Below are 17940 nucleotides of genomic sequence, written 5' to 3' on the forward strand. Positions count from 1 at the left end.
CAGCAGAGGCCAGTTGTGGAATACCAGCTCCAACACTCGACAGCCTCAATTTTTCATTGATTTTGAATGTTTGTCAGTTCTTATAATGGAGCAAAAATGTTACACCATTATTCTCAGCAGCGATCTGGGAGTCACTTGTTTCCAGGGGTCTTCCCCATGCTGTTCTCTTTCCATTCAGCACTTTTTCCCCATTCATTTTAAAATTTTCACTGCGCCCCCGATCTCCTTGTAGGGTCTGCCTGTCAGAAACATGCTCGTATTTCCTATTGACTCCCATTACACTGGTTACTCGAAACGAGCACCAGCATTAGAAATTGCTTGGTTCGAGTAATGAGCATTTCAGTGCTCGCTCATCTCTAGTGTTCACCCTATGGTAAAAATTTAAAAAATTTACCTGGCAATCTGATTTTCCAGCTCACTACAATTAAAGCGATACCAAACATGCAAAATAAAAAACTTTTTTTTTTTTTGTTTGCTTTCGGCAACATACTCTGAGACACGTAACATTTTACATTTGCGGTTGGTTGATGGGCCTGTGTGAGGGCTTATTTTTGTGCCCTGAGCTGAGGGGTGTTTTTTTTTTTTTTACTACACAATTTTGGGGTAGATACTACATTGTAATTGCCTCTTATTGCTTTTTTTTTTGCAGTGTTGCACTAGCTGAAAGAACATAATTACGGAGTTCAGTTTCTCTCATTATGCCATTTCCTGACTGGGTTAATTATTTATATATTTTGATATACTGGACCTTTTACGAACATAACATGTCTTTTCTTTATGGGGCAAAAAGGAGGGGATTGAAACTTGTTTTATATTTTTAAAATGCACCTTTCCACTGTATTTGTTGGTCCCCTTGGGGAACTTGAACCTGTGATCATCCGATTGGTATTGCTTTACATAGCACAAGCATAGTACTGCTGTACACAGCAATAATCAGTCTCCTATAAACACCATTCAGAAGCTGCCAATCATAGGAGTACCATGACAGGCACAGGGGTCTGCAGCAAACCCCCAGCCGTTATGGCAACCCATCGGCGCGTCACGGGAACGCATGGAATGACATGCCCCAGTCGGAAATGCTGCAGTCAGATAGATAGCGGCAGGTGGAGCTCCGCTTTATGCACGGCTGTTGGAGGTGGTAGATGGCTGAATATTACAGCAGTGATATGATGGTGGCTTTGGCAGGAAGGAGTTAAAGTTTAATCATTGCGTTAAAGTTCGACAGCCTAATATATTGTTATAGAATTCCTCATTAGCAAGACCTCTGCTTGCAGTCAGTTAATATATATATTCTTATAATGTAAAAAAGTTTGTGTGAAAGGCAGACCAGGGGTCTCTTGGACAAACCCTGCAACCTCATGGAGAGTGAACCAAATTCTTACATAAATAAATGTAAGAAAACTTGTTAAGTCTTAAAAACAAAACAAACAAAAAGAAACAAGGTTCATACTTTATTATTTCCATAAAAACAGTTCAGAAATCTTGAGATCTACAGAATAAATGAAACTGTGGAGCCCACGCAATGCTTGCAAGCTTAACACATAAATAAAATATTCTCAAGTAACACAGGGACATTTCAGAATCGCACATATTCAGGTAATGACAGAGAAATTACTTTAATCACAGTTCATATTAAAGTCTAAATCCTTATAAAACATTACAAATTACACAAAAAAATAAAACCAGCCCATAAAGACCCCTGGGATATTTGCAAGGTAAAGGGCAGAAAGGATTTCCACTGTTTACAACATGGAGTCTTGCAACAAGGCAAATCTATCCGCCTGTAGGCTGGAGCTACACAGACACATTGCTCAAAAGGCAAATATCACAAAATTAAGGAAGGCTTCGAAGACAAAGTATGAAGACCCTTGAGCCTCTAGTAATTTGTGACACTGGTGCTAGATGGTCAAGAGTTGTTGTTAGTGATTAGCGCAAGTGCTCGTTTGTGCATACCTGAGTACTCTCGACAAACTGAACTGAGTATCACGGGTGCTCGAGTGACAAGTTAGAGTCCCCGTGGCTGCATGTTTCACGGCTGTTAGACAGCCACAAAACATGCAGGTATTGCCTAACAGCCACCAAACATGTGGCCACGGGAACTCGAACATGTCACTTGAGCACCCATGAAATTCTGTGCATGCCCGCGCTCCTCACTAGTGCTTAGACCACAACTTAAAATATGACCAAAGCCTACGATGCTGCCCCTGATCCCCCCTTCCCTCATCCTACAACATGCTTAAAAAAGAAATGATCAGAATTAAGATCCATTGTGTTGTCTCAGGCAGGGTATAAAAGGGATGGGTGGATATGGCCATCTGTCATGCACAGCCCCTGAAGTCCTGAAATAGGCATAATATGTCTCTGTTCATGATGCATTAAAATAAAATTAAAAAGGAAAGAGGGAAAAAATATCCCTATAGTGTAAAAAATACGACCACGTGAAAACGGCTGTCATACCGTACATCTTTAGACACTAGGTGACCATTCACTCAAATGCCTTATTAACCAGTTTTTTACTAATCCATTTCCAACCCTGGGAGATGACCTGCAAAAGTGGCAACCAGGTCTTATAGCCAGGAGACCAATACATTTGTTTAGTCAGAAAACGTACATTATGGAGACAATGGTCACAATGGGTACGGCATTGTATAAACCATACTGTAACAGCAATCAGGGAGCACAAAGCATTAACAGATGGAAAGCTCCTAATTGATTTCCCACAAACAAGATGCAACAAGTCTACATATATACACTTAAGTTATACGCTGGAAAAACATTGCGGCAGGTTTAGTAATGTTTTTCAGTTTACTGTATATTTAGCAAAGATGAGTATGTGACACTCAGCAACTTTGTGAAAGTCATCATCACAGATAAAAAATGGTTGCAGACTTTTGATGCCAATATCACACCCAGAGCCTTAAAGAAAGAACAGTGCAATGCAGGTAAGTGGGGCTTGGAAGGCGAGACCAGTGCTCTGATTGTTTCTGTATAAAATAAACGGGAGAATGTGACGGTCATCAGTCCTACATCAGATAGTTCCATTAGTCACTAGTTTGGGTACTGACAGTGTATTTGGGACCAGATTGAAGTCCATCCATTAAAAACCTGAAGCTTCATGAATACAGCTACTGCATTAAATCATTGTTGGTGTCAGCAATTGCTGCCTTGAGGAACTGGCAGCACAAGGACCAGTCCGCAGCGTTCCCTCAACTACCACCCACCATCCCCCGTGCATAATCCATATACCCCTTTCTAGCCACAGAAGTGGCACTTACAACACTGAGAACAGCCGGTAGTATGATAGGATCACAGTATACCATAAGCATAGGATTGATCTACTGTTAGGCACATCACATCCCCTTAGTATAGGGAAACCAGGTACTTGCATACTAATGGAGGTGGAAGAGCCCATTACTAGCAAAGTGAACTAGTTTAGTTTATCTGAAGCATTTCAGTAAAAACTTCCCTCTGATATCTCATCTTTAGCGAATGCAGTATGGCGAGAAGGACCAAGTCCTCTACAAAGCTTCAAAAAGGCACATGTAAAGGTGGGGCCACCATACAGATGGCACCTTTCAAAAAACTGCATTAGAAAAACAGATCTTGAATACAAAAGGGAAGTATAGAAAAGTAATAAAATACCATTCCCTAATAGTCTATTTTTTTATATGCCACCATGCTGTTGACTTTATGGATTGTAGTAGTGAAGGAGCGAAGCCGAACTTCTTCAGAGTTGGAAACAAACTGAGGGCCAGACTCTTCCCACTTCTCTGGGACATCGGAATCTTTATCTGTGTAGATCAGCAAGTCAAAAGCACCTGTATGGGAAAAGTGAAAATGCTCAGCAACTAGCAAGAAATGGAGTGTTATCACACAGCTTACCCCCCTAAAGCACCTAGTGACAAAACTAGCAATCAAAGAGGTGCTGTTAAAAGGGTTGTCCACTACTAGGACAACCCCTTCTTGATCTAAATGTTTGACGCCGATAAAAAAAAAAAAAAAAAAGCTTATACTAACCACCCGTGCTTGCTCCGCTCCAGCGGTGTCTGCATTCACGTCATAACATCCGTAACGCGAGTGCCAACACAGCTGGAACAGCGCCGGCACGAGAGGCGAGTAGAAGCTTTTTTTTTTTTTATTTCATCGGCACCAAATATTTAGATCAAGAAGGGTTTGTGGGGGTGGTCAACCCCTTTAAACTTCATATAGAATGATGGAACACTATTTTACATGTTCTATGGTGTTTATTAGACTGGCATGCCAAAGATACTTTATCCCAAAAATGTCACTTCCTTATACACTACTTACATGAGGTCTCCAGCAGTGGAAGGAAGGTTACTGTGGCTGTGATCTGCCGGATAACTGAGCGGATTTCTTCCTGAATAACTTTTGGAGACTTGTCTCTGACAATGCTGAAATAGAATGGATATTTATAGTGAGAAAACGCCAACTAATGTGCTCCCTCTGCACAAGGAGGATGATGTGTACAAGTCTGTCTGTCTCTTTATACTACTCAAAGTTTGAAAGCTATTTTTTTTTTAGGTTTCTGTGCCCAAGACTGTCCAGACATGCAACTTACCTGTTATCCTTCACAGCTTTATCACATTCTATATCAAACTGCCATCGCTCAAGAATTTCACTGTTGTCGATGCTTGAAATCACAACCACTAACTTCTGGACCTGACATTTATACAGCCAGTCTGAAGAGGAAGATAAATTACCAGATTAGAACAGATCAAACATTATAGGCTCAATTTATAGTAACACTTGGGCTCGGATTACATGAAGAAGTTACCTGCAGCCCAGAAGGCACAGGACAACTTGCTTAGGCCTAAATAACCCCATGAGGAACCCCATGTCTAAATAACCCCATGAGGAACTAAAGTCACAGTTTGCAGATGAATGACTTTTTTTTTGCCATGACAGATATGAAATGTATTGCCATCACAAAACAGTCACATTCCATCACTGGAACACTATGGCTGCCATTCATCAAGACCAGTGATTTCCTTGCTGGTCTTGATGAGGGGAGCGTGTTGTTGTCATACTTTCCGGATTCATTAAAAGCTTCCTGTGGCATACACCACGCAACATATCTTACTCCAGTCCTCAATTGGAATAAGACTTTTGGAGTAAGGCACGCAGCAGTTTGTCACGAATTAGACTAGCTGTTTTGTCACACCCCAGTTCCATTCATTTTTGTGCAGCCGGAAGAAATTGGTGTGAAAATGTCAAAAGTCTTAATTTTTTGAGAAACTTAAGTTGTGCAAAAATTGTCTTTTAAAAGCTTTCTACACTAGTTTTCTGGCATAAAAGCTTTGATGAATCAGCCCCTATGTTTTTCATGTCACAGACTAGGAGTTGTCATTGCCGGGAGTTCCCACTTCTGTGACACAAGGACTGACAGAGCATCTATAGTACATGTCTACCAAATGAAGCTGTAGAGGTCCAACGGCACAGCAAGCCAAGCTGTCTGTGATTGGCATAGGAGACAGACCATGAATGATGGATCTCTAATATGGAACACTGTATTTAAACTCCAGTAAGGTAATATTTCTGTTTTTTGTAAATAATGGAAAAAAATAAAAAGCCATCTTAAGCGATGTTCATACGTTACGGTTTTTTCAGCATTTTTTTCACAGGCAAAACCTGCTCTCTTGGCAGTAAAGACGCTGCTTACAAAAAGCAGGTTTTGCTGAGCTTTTGCTGCTTTGTCAGGTACATTTGTCTCTTGTGCATATAAAAAAAAAAACCACACACACAAACAAACACACACACAAACAAACACACACACACAAACAAACACACACACACAAACAAACACACACACACAAACAAACACACACACACAAACAAACAAACACACACACACAAACACACACACACACACACACAAACACACACACACACACACACACAAACAAACACAAACAAACACACACAAACACAAACAAACACAAACAAACACAAACAAACACAAACAAACACAAACAAACACAAACAAACACAAACAAACACAAACAAACACAAACAAACACAAACAAACACAAACAAACAAACACAAACAAACACAAACAAACACAAACAAACACAAACAAACACAAACAAACACAAACAAACACAATTCAACTTCCTCAGGTTTTTGCACCAAAAATACAGCAAAACCTGATACCTGTGTTTTTTTGCACCTACCCATTGCTTTCTATAAAATAAAAAAAATAAAAACTGTGTGCATGAGATTTCTGAAATCTCAGCCTTTGCTGGTATTGTAAAACGCAGCAGAAAATTTGCATTAAAAAAAAACAAACAAAAAAAAAAAACGCAGTAACTGGACCCAGAGGCAAAACATGGACTCTTGGGAGCTCCTCAACAGCTAGCGCCGGCTATCCAGAAAGCAGCTTTTGCATTTTTAGTAATAAAAACTTGTGAAAAGATTTGATTTTTGAAGGCGCTGTGACTCTTTACTGGACAAATTAAAACCCAAAACATAAAAGGTGTGTGTATAGTCCTTATATAACACGTTACCTTTCAGCTGCTCCACCACTGTAGTCAGGTAGTTCTTAAGATCTGGGTCTGTGGAGATGAGCAGTGTAAGGCCATACTTCTGTGCACGGGCAAAAGTCTCCGCTGGATAAATCCCACGCTGATATAAAATACTATTAATGCCAAAATCTGAGAACAGAAACTCATGGTTACAATAACTGCCATAAGGAAACCAACTACATGAGCACAAGTAAACAATGCAGGCTTATCTGCCCGTATATTATCCAATATTAATCTATTAAAGAGAAATGGACATCAGAAAATTATCTATTGCGTAACATTTCAATAACTAGGGAAGTTTTCATCTTTAACTCACCTTCCTCCAAGAGCCATAACTTATTTTTCTGCCGACAGCTGTCCGATGTCTTTCTTTTGTGGGACAAGTTGCAGCTTTGAATGACACCGTTCATTTTACTTTATTATGTACTGAAAAACTGGGCACAATTTTTTTTTTGCATTTTGATTTTATGGTATGGTAAAAATAACGTGGAAACATGATTCTCCAGGTCAGTATATTTATGGTGATCCCAAACGGCTGTTTTTATTTTTTTTTATTTAACTAGGACTCATTACTTAAAAAAATTATAAAAAAAAAAATATTGGTTTAATACCTTGTGAAACTCCTATTCACTCTCCTGATTCTGCCTATTTTTCTTTTAGCATTCTTTTTTTTTTCTGGAGTGCTGTATGTAAAATCTCTTCTTGCAGTCCGCTTTGGAGATGTGCGTTCGCCCCTCCCAGACTTTGCCAATCACAGCTTGGCAGCTAATCTAGGAGTCTATCTGCGAAGCTGTGATTTGTAGCATTAGGGAGGGAGAGGTGAAAGAGCTCATCCCCAGAGCAGATTGAAGAAATGTTGGACTGCTGGCAGAGATTTCACATACTGCGCTCTAGAAGAAACTGATGAGAGGTTTCTCAAGCTTCTAAGGCTGAGCGCGCACTATCAGGCTATAGCAGCGTATTTTCGCTACTTCCAAAACGTTGCGTTCTAATCACTCAGGTAAATCCACTTGTGTTCACTGAACAATGAGGATTTACCGCACCCAATACATTCTATCGTGAAAATTTATGTTGCGGAGACTAGCTTCTCCACAATAGAAATTGACATGCTGCGGCTCTTAAGGCCACGCCACCAGTGAGTTTACACTGCGTCTGAAATGCTGCCATTACGATTAGTGTTAATGCATTTAACGTGAGACCCAAGACAACATGAATATGCTTGACTATCTGGCAGCCACTTTACTAGTCCTAATGAAAAAAAAAATCACTGATTTATCATCAGATTATCAAAACTACTCCAAGCAGCTCAGTAAGTGACATCACTGTAATCAGGGTCTCTGTCTTTACATTATGCAGCTCTCAGACTAGGTGGCAAAAACCTGGTGACAGATTCCCTTTAACCACTTCGTGCCAGAGCCTGTTTTCGCCTTCGTGATGAGGCCAATTTTTTCAATTCTGACCACTGTCACTTTATGAGGTAATAGCTCTGGAACGCTTCAACGGATCCCGCTGATTGAGATCGTTTTTTCGTGACATATTGTACTTCATGATAGTGGTAAAATTTCTTCGATATCACTTGCATTTATTTGTGGAAGGAAAAAAAAAACGGAAATTTGGCGAAAATTGAAAATTTTGCAGTTTTCAAACTTTGAATTTTCATGCCCTTAAATCAGAGAGATATTTCACACAAAATAGTTAATAAATAACATTTCCCACATGTCTACTTTACATCAGCACAATTTTGGAACCAACATTTTTTTTTTGTTAGGAAGTTCTAAGGGTTAAAAGTTGACCAGCGATTTCTCATTTTTTCAACAAAATTTTTTTTTTTTTTTTTTAGGGACTACATCTTATTTGAAGTGACTGAGGGGCCTTTATGACAGAAAATACCCAAAAGTGACACCATTCTAAACTGCACTCCTCAAAACCACATTCAAGAAGTTTATTAACCTTTCAGGTGTTTCGTGAGAATTTTTGGAATGTGGAAGAAAACAATGAACATTCAACTTTTTTTTCACAAAAATGTTACTTTAGACCCAATTTTTTTATTTTCACAAGGGTAACAAGAAAAAATGGACTACACAATTTGTAGTGCAATTTCTCCTGAGCGTGCTGATACCCCAAATGTGAGGGAAAACCACTGTTTGGGCGCACTGCAGGGTTCGGAAGGGAAGGAGCGCCATTAGACTTTTTGAATGTAAAATTTGTTTGAATAGTTAGCGGACACCATGTTGCATTTGGGGAGCCCCTGATGTGCCTAAACAGTGGAAACCCCCCACAAGTGACACCATTTTGGAAACTAGACCCCTTAGGGAACTTCTCTAGATGTGTGGCGAGCACCTTGCACCCCCAGGTGCTTCACAGAAGTTTATAATATTGAGCCATAAAAATAAAAATTTTCACATTATTCCCACAAAAAATGTTTTTCATCCCCCAATTTTGCATTATCATAAGGATAACAGGATAAATTGCACCATGAAATTTGTTGTGCAATTTCTTATGAGTATGCCGATACCCCATATGTGGGGGAAATCTACTGCTTTGGTGTACGGCAGGGTTCGGAAGAGAAAGGAGCGCTATGTTGGCTGGGAAAGGTTGCAGACACCATGTCACATTTGAAGAGTCGCTGACATGCCGAAACAGCAGAAACCCCCACAAGTGACCCCATTTTCAAGGAATTCATCTAGGGAAGTAGTGAGAATTTTTAAATTTATACCATTGGGCAGTGAAGAAAACATAGTTGTATTTTTACCACAAAAAAATGTTTTAGGCTGTGTGCCCACGATGCGTTTAAGCGTTTCCGCAGCGGCAAAAACGCTGCAGAAACGCTTAAAAAGACGCATGGTAGAAGGCCTGCCATGTCCCCCAATGATAATCCGCATGTGCTGTGCATATGCTGCGGAAATTTCCGCTGTGGATTATCATTATAAAGATTATATTCACCTTCCGACGGCCCCTGGACTCCTTCCCTGTGCTGGCTGCCGACAGATCGCGCAGGACTGAAGGACCTGCGGTGACATCACAGTCATGTGATGGCAGGTCTTTCAGTGCAGCGTACCGCGATCTGCCGGCAGCCAGCACAGGAGCGCAGCAAGTCTCGGGGGCCATCAGAAGGCAAGCATAGGCTTATTTTTTTATTTTTAATCATTCTCTCGGGTCACTATATAAATCCATGCAAACAGATGTGTTAATTCATAGTTTTGATGCCTTCAATGTGAATGTACAATTTTCAAAGTCATGAAAATACAGAAAAATCTTTAAATGAGAAGGTGTGTCCAAACTTTTGGTCTGTACTGTATATAGTGTGACCTAGTTGTCAAGCACTTTCCAATTGATGCTAAAATCGCTTGGAAAGCGCTTGACAACCCACATGCGGAAATGCAAGTGAAGAACGCTTCATTTCCGCATGTCCCTGCCAGGAAAAACGCATGTACAATCCGCATGCATTTTTTCCTGCCTGGGAGATGCAGAAACGCTCAGGAAAAAATCCTGAGCATTTCTGCACCGTGGGCACATAGCCTTACCCTCAGATTTTACATTTTCACACAGGGCAATGGGTAAAAATGGTGCCGAAATGTGTCACACAATTTCTTCTAAAAGTGTCAATACCCCATATGTGGCTGTATCGTACCGCTTAGCCATACGGCGAGATCTGGGGGGGATGGAGTGCTATTTGACAATTGGAGAACAAATTATTGTAGAATAGGCATTTGGATTTGGGAGCACAATTTTCTGAATTTCTTTTGGGGGGCAAGGGCCATTTTGCTTTTCCAGAGCCTTTCTGCTACCAGTAACTTGGAAGTCCCTTATATTTTTAACAGATAACGGACCTGAGTGGGGACTAGCTTGAGTTGAATCTTTAAGGCTTAGTGCCCACGATGCACAAATTTTCCTGAGCATTTCTGCATCTCCTTGGCCATGCGTTTTTCCAATGCATTGTATAGGCAAATCTGCATGCAGAAAAGCACAAGAATTGGTCATGTCCGTATTTTTTCTGCGAGTAAAATCTGCGCAGAAAGAATCCTGACCATGTGCACAGAACTTGCAGAATGTCATAGGAAGTCATGGGATAAGATGTGCAATGCGTTTCTGGAGCGTTTACGCGCTGCAAATACGCACCAAAAACGCATCGTGGGCACACAGCCTTATTGGGAACATTTTACATATTGTTTATCTGGCGCTCTATGCTGAGCACTTACATTGGGGTTTCCATCTAAATTTCCAAGTGATGTAATTCAGATGAAACCCCTGCGGGATCCATTCACTGTAATGAGGCAGCAGAGTTACTCTGGACTCCGTCTGGCCTCTGTTTAGCGGTGTCCTTTTTTTCAGAAGTGCACAAAACTGTGGCCAACCGCACTTTTATGCACGCCTAAAAAAACCTGACACCGTGGGATCACAGGCCAGACGGCGTCCACAGTGGCCTATATCTGCCTCATTGCAGGGAATCTTCCGTCATGGGTTCCGTCTGAATCACGTATTTCAGAGATTTACACGGAAACTCTGGTGTAAGTGCTCAGCGCAGAGCGCAGGATAAATGTGAGCAGAGCCTTACTGCGATCTTTGGGAGACATAATAAACAAATCAGTAGCAGGTGAAGAATTGGTTTTATTTATTTTTTACGCCGTTCATCGTGCTTTATAAGTGATGAGATTACTTTATTCTTCGGGTCGGTGCGATTACAGAGATACCAGATTTATATCGGGTTTTTATGACTGACAGCTGTCACACACTAAAAGACGCTTTTTTTTGCAAAATCTAGTTTTTGCATCGCCATATTTTGAGAGCTATAATTTTTCCATATTTCGGCCGACAGTCATGTGACGGCTTGTTTTTTGCGGGACGAGTTGACATTTTTATTGGTACCATTTTTGGGTACGTGACATTTTTTGATCGCTTTCTATTCTGTTTTTTGGGAGGTAAAATTAACAAAAACCAACAATTCAGGAATTGTTTTTTGAGGATTTTCTTTTTATGCCGTTCTGCGTGTGGTAAAAGTGATCAGGCAGCGTTATTCTTTGCGTCAGTTTTGGCGCTTTTGCACAATAAAACAATGTTATAGAAAAAATATTTTTTTTGCATCGCTTTATTCTCAGAGGTATAACTATTTTTCAGCTGATGGAGCTGCATGGCGGCTTTTTTTTTTTGCGGAACAAGATGACGTTTTCAGCGGTACCATTTTTATTTCCATTTTGCTTTTTGATCGCATTTTATTCCACTTTTTGTTTGGCGATATGATGAAAAAGCATAGTTTTTTTTATCCGTTTTTTATTTTTATTACGGTGTGCACAGAAGGGGTTAGTGTGAGTTTTATAGATCGGGTTGTTTCGGACGCGGCGATATCAAATGTGTGTACTTTTTTGGTTTTTCCATAAATATACGGATTTATTGGTTTAATAATTTATTTATTTTTTATTTATTTTGTGATTTTTTTTAACAGTTTGAAAACATTTTTTAGACTTTTTTTTTTTTTTTTTTTTTACATTTTTACTTACTCCCTGTATGGGACATTAACTTTTATTTTTCTAATCACTGTTCTCATGCAATGCAATAGACATGTATTGCATTGCATGAGAGCAGTTTCACAGTCAGTGTCTCCTGCTAGACTTCAGCTGCAGGATGAGCCTAGCAGGACACCATACATGGCAGATCTGGAGGCGGTCATGTGACCTCCGGCTGCCATGACAACAGCAGGTCCTCTCAGACATCAGGGGGCCATCGGAGAGGTAAGTGGACGACCCCCTCTCAGTATCTTCTAAATGCCACGATCGCTATAGATCGCTGCATCTAGAAGATAGCAAAGGGTTAACAACATTGGGACCTGATCCAATCAGGTCCCGATGATGTCCCCTGTCACTGCTACTGATCTGAACCGCAGCGCCTGCAGGACCCTGAGCGCTGCGGGACCACCAACCGTTTATAAACGTCAGCGCTGCACAGAGCCCAGGCAGCGCCGACGTTTATATACAGTGGGCGGTCGGGAAGCGGTTAAAGGAAACCAACCACGTCGGATAATGCTATTAACCTGCAAACATAGGTTTAATCTGCAGGTTAATTGTGTTAGGAAGGTGCCCGGCCGGAGTACTGAAATGTGCCACCCGGAAGAAAATGAAATTTATACCTGCCGGGAGCCGTCGTGTTTCAGTCACAGAGACGCGTCCAGAGAGGCCACAGTCACTGCTCAGTACAGTGGCGGCTCTAACCACAATCTGGCACTGTAACAGCCGAGCCTGCACTGATGCACTGCAGAGTGAGCCGTCAATCAAATTGCCGGGGCGTAGTTATAGCCTCCGCTCACTGTGTGCCGAGCGTTGACTATAATAGTCCTGTCACGCCTGTATGACTGAAAGCCAACAGCTCCCGAAAGAAATAAAGTTAATTTTCTCCTAGTAGACAAACTTTCAATATGGCGGCCAGGAACCTTCTTTACACTACTGAAGGGGTTGTCCAGTCTACAACTACACACTATGTGACTGCAGACTTGTGAATCCTCACATCGGGGACACTCCTGGCACTGGAGGATCCTCACAGTGCATAAAGGGCAGTCATATGACCACAAGTATGCAATATGCATACTCCTTGCCACATCCCAACTAGACTGATTCAGACTTCGCTCAGAACATTTGCAACGAGCGAGGTTGTACATGTCTAGTATGAATGTGGCCAGAAGCATGCAAACTGCAGTGACATGACCACCAATCCTACCACCACAGCATTTTTAGATCAGGCAATCCCTTTAAACTGTAAATTAACCCTATATCCGCAGGTCAATTGCATTATCCAAGGTGATAGTTTCCCTTTGAGAATGGAGAATTACTAGTAAGGGCGAAACTGCACAGGTGCTTCCTTATACAAGCATTTCACTCGTTTATCAACTGGAGACATAGTCCTCTATACCCGATAACGGCAGCTGGGATCCAGGAGCTTGCTCCTATATGCAGATGTGAGGCCGTCAGCAGCTGCCGCAGTGCATCCCGTTACTGAGCGCTGCAGTGCGAGCCCCCAGCTGCCGGCACGGGCCGCAACAGCGCCGAGGGGCACGCCGCAACAGCGCGGAGGGGCACGCCGCAACAGCGCGGAGGGGCACGCCGCAACAGCGCGGAGGGGCACGCCGCAACAGCGCGGAGGGGCACGCCGCAACAGCGCGGAGGGGCACGCCGCAACAGCGCGGAGGGGCACGCCGCAACAGCGCGGAGGGGCACGCCGCAACAGCGCGGAGGGGCACGCCGCAACAGCGCGGAGGGGCACATTGCAGCAGGAGTACAGCCTTATCATGGCGGTGCATCCTTCACTAACAGCAGCTGTAACACAAGCGGGAACTCACAGAAGAACTCGGACACGATGTCGGCGCTGCCCTTCAGGGTGATGCCCTCCTTGGTCGCCTGAGCCGCCATTGCCCGTGCTCCCTAATAGCGGCCCAGCACTGACTTCAAGAAATCGCGCCTTCCACTTCAACCGGAGACGTAACCACGCCAAGTAGCGCACCGCTGCCTTTCCATTGGCTCGTAATGTTTGGTGGATGACGTCATACGTACGGCTTTAAACCTCGGCTGACATTTTTAGTAAGGGCAACTTCAATTCCTTTGCTTGTTTTATTAGTTAGAATATTCGATTTGTCGTGGTGGCCGTGTAATCTGCTTTGTGGGCTCGTCTGTCTGTTGTAAGCAAGACGAATTTTATGCACGTGCACGCTCGCGGTCTTTTTTCGAGTTGACAATCATTATGGATGAAATCGGTAAGACAGCGCCACCTAGCGGCCGCTTTTCATATTGCACAGACACTGTAGGAAACTAATGAGGCTTTTTTTTTAACTGTTCCTTCTGTGAAAAATAACTGTGCACATTTTACAAAGTTTATTTTTACCTTGCTATGTCTAATAATGCACATTAAAAATGTAAAAATGACAGTGCATAAACACAAACAGATGTAAATAGCAGCAAACATACCGCAAATAGACAGAGCATGTGGTGTCCGCACAGCCTGGACCCGACGCATGTTTTGCCAACAGGAGGGCTTTGACCTCGTCTATGTTCACATATGGTTATTTTGCATTCAGTCAATTATTGATGCCATACATTATACCGCATCTAGCAGGGTGGCTTATATATTTTTTGTCCCACAACTTATCTCGTCCACCTGCTGTTTTATTCCCTCTGTTAATTTCAATCTTATGATCAATAAATTACTTATTTTAATTGTACATTACTCAATTGTGTCTTCTGTAGGTTTACAATATGGCCGGTACGTAACTCCTCTGTCACTGACGCTCTGGAACTCCCACCCGGGGCACTCTCTTCATCTCACGTCCTCTGCCCCATTCTGGCCTGTTACCTCTCTGAGTCATAAACTCAGGCTGTTCTGCTAGGCGTCCTCTCTCAAGACCCATCTCCAGTTGACTACTCTGTCTTTCCGTCAATTTTTCCCTCTTCCTTATGCTGGATCACGTTATCCACTTCCTCAGTCCCCTCTCACTTTGGGGCACCCACGTCATGCGGCAATCCTTGTTGTCCACACCTCAGGTGTGCTGCTGACGTACACTGGGCCCTATCTGATGTCCTGACAAGAAACTGTTTCTATCCATTCACCTTAGCCCCTTCCACTCTGAGCTAGTCCCAAATATTAACTCTAATTCTCCCTACTCTCGAGCAGAACACGACACCAACACTATTAACGCGTATCACAATTCACATTATACAATACAACAATACGTGCATTCTTCAAAGGAGAACGTGGGCAGTATGTCCATCTTCTTACAATGATAAAAGTTAATCGGTGCCAGATATCATATCCACTATTGATGACCTATTCTAAGGATAGAGATCAGTTGAGATTCAAGATTAGCCTGGGCAACCCCTTTAAGATTTCTGTTGTTTTGGTAGTAAGAAATAGAGTTGCATGTTGTACTATTCTTGCCATCAAAAGTGACAAACTTTTATGCAGTCCCCCAACTGTTCCAGATGTATAGTTGTTCTGAATCAGAGTAATCCTCTGTATTTTCCATCAGATATGCGTCCCTTTGTTGTAGGATGTAGGGATGCAAAATGAGCAACCAGCAGTCAGGTAGTTGAGTACAAAATCTTTAGACAGGAGAAAGTAAAAATCCTACAGAGATACTTTACTCATGCGGTTATGACAGATGTGCTGCTACTTAAAGCAAGGGATAGGTCTTATAGAGTCATTAATTTAAAAGGAACCTGGTTTCTCTACCCCAAACTACTTTCATCTACATATAGGCACTACAATGCTGATTACATTCATACCTTTATTGTAGAAATCTGGGTTTCTATACTTATAATTCACAGACAGATTGTACAGATATATCAAGATACATCTGTACATCTCTATGTCCCTGTATTCTAGAGGGAAAATAAAAGTCAGATTATTTTTCTTCCTATAAAATTACTAAAATAATCTGAAAATCAATTACAATCATTACATTTTAATGCACTTTAAAAATATATATATATATAAATATCACAATTCAGGAAATAACACAAACATATTTGGTGTCCCTGTTATCATAAATTACCTGTTATCTGAACAACACAGTGATCAGATTATTTACAGTGATGGGTACAAAATGCTACAAAATGGAGTGATTGATTTTATTTCCTCCATTAAACCCATAAAAATGTTATAAAAATGTAACGCTGATGCTGTGTTCACATGTAGCGTAAATGCTGCGTTTTTTTCTGCTGCTTTTTTCAGCACATTTTCTACAGGTGTCAGCGCCATAAGACGCAATGACAATCTTCTCTGATATTGGCGTGTTTTTATGTGTTTTTCCCCTTATTTGATGCTTTTTTGGTGCAGATTTGAAGCAGCGTTTTTAATGCTTTTTTAATAGTACAGGGAAGCTTTGATTCTGCCTTTAAAAATGCAACGGTAGTTTTTTTACATTCGTTTTTTTCAGGCTCCACATAGAAGCTAATAGAGAAAAAATGCACCAAAATTGCACAGTTCAGTAGCGTTTTTAGAGTGCAGGAATTTTCATGAAGTTACATCCACTTTGTTTGGATATTTAGGCAGTGTTCACATGTAGCGTAAGTGCTGCGTTTTCTGTGCTGCTTCTTATGCGGAGATATACTGCAGTGTTTAATTTTCCAAGCAAATCTGTTGTGATCTCAAAAAAATTTTGATAGCTGTGCGTCAAAAGACGCTGTTCAACTGTGCAGTTTTGGTGCATTTTTGCTCTATAAGCTTCAATGTGGAGCCTGAAAAAACGCATGTAAAAAACTGCAGTGCAGAGTCAAAGCTTTTCTGTACTATAAAAAACTGATTAAAAATGTAACTTCAAATCTGCACCAAAAGCACATCAAATAAGGGGGAAAACACATAAAATGCAGCAAAAATGCAATAATCCGAGAAGATTATTATTGAGTAGTTTTATTAAGGAGTATTATTGAGTGGTTCAGACATCTGCAGAAAACAAAAACACAGTATTTATTCTACGTGTGAACATGGCCTTAGGCCTCTTTCACATGTTGGGATGTTTCCACTACTGGAAAAAACAGTACCGGAGATATCCGTGTCCGTGTGTATGATGCGTGTCGCATACATGTGGCAACCATGTGCCGCATCAGTATCACACGTACCAGTGCAAGGGAATCAGCGGTAGAGTTAGCTCTGTTCCCAAGCGCCAGGTGCTGAAAGCTGCCCTCATCATTGTCCCCTGCCGGCACTGCGATCACCGCCAGCAAGGACAATGATGAGAGTAGTATTCTGCTCCTACTGTGTCCAAAGACTGTAAAAATAAGACTAAAATAAAAAAATCCTTATACTCACCTGTCCCAAGTGTCCTATGCTGTAATCTACCTGACCGCACATGCTGAGGAGCAGAGAATGACTCACTCCAGCGAGCAGGCCCCTGAACAGCGCTGAGCTCACCGAGCGATGTCCTGTCACTCACTGAGCTCAGCGCATTTCAGGGGCCCGCTCACTGCAGCAAGTCATTCTCTTCTTCTCAGCGTGTGCTGCCAGATGGATTACAGCGTGGGACACTTATTTCATCTTCGGACAGGTGAGTCTAAGGATTTTTTTATTTTATTCTAATTTTTACAGATTTTGGACATAGAATAGCAGAATACTACTCTCAACATTGTCCCCTGCTGGCGTTGATCACAGAGCCAGCAGGGGACAATGATGTTAGATGACTTCAGCACCCGGCGATTGGTAACAGCGCGAACTGTCCCGCTGATTCCCTGGCGCCGGTACGTGTCATACAGATGACTCTAGGATGTCAGGGCTTCTATGTGCAGCAGGATGAGAGTTATCTATACTAGTGTATAGAGGCCCAGGGTTGGGAGAGATGGCGCTAGCGACTAGGAGGAGGCGACAGAAGAGAAAGAGCAGGTGGTTTAATGATTTGTGCTCTGTATGGTCGTAGTGGATTGTTTG

General features: G+C 41.8%; 1 protein-coding gene across 1 annotated transcript; it reads right to left on the bottom strand.

Moving 5' to 3' along the window:
• Window positions 1-1438: 1438 nt before the first annotated feature.
• MAD2L1 (mitotic arrest deficient 2 like 1) lies at window positions 1439-14051 on the bottom strand. The gene is made up of 5 exons (XM_073641128.1): window positions 13868-14051; window positions 6526-6672; window positions 4580-4700; window positions 4309-4412; window positions 1439-3818 (listed from the first exon to the last, which is right to left on the bottom strand). The coding sequence occupies exons 1-5, from the start codon at window positions 13935-13937 to the stop codon at window positions 3649-3651; spliced, it is 612 nt and encodes a 203-aa protein (XP_073497229.1). The 5' UTR covers window positions 13938-14051; the 3' UTR covers window positions 1439-3648.
• Between the last annotated feature and the right edge of the window lie 3889 nt (window positions 14052-17940).

The sequence above is a fragment of the Phyllobates terribilis genome, unplaced genomic scaffold (genome assembly GCF_046119375.1).
Source record: "Phyllobates terribilis strain yellow unplaced genomic scaffold, ASM4611937v1 Scaffold_1__5_contigs__length_1240528914, whole genome shotgun sequence".
Lineage (NCBI taxonomy): Eukaryota > Metazoa > Chordata > Amphibia > Anura > Dendrobatidae > Phyllobates > Phyllobates terribilis.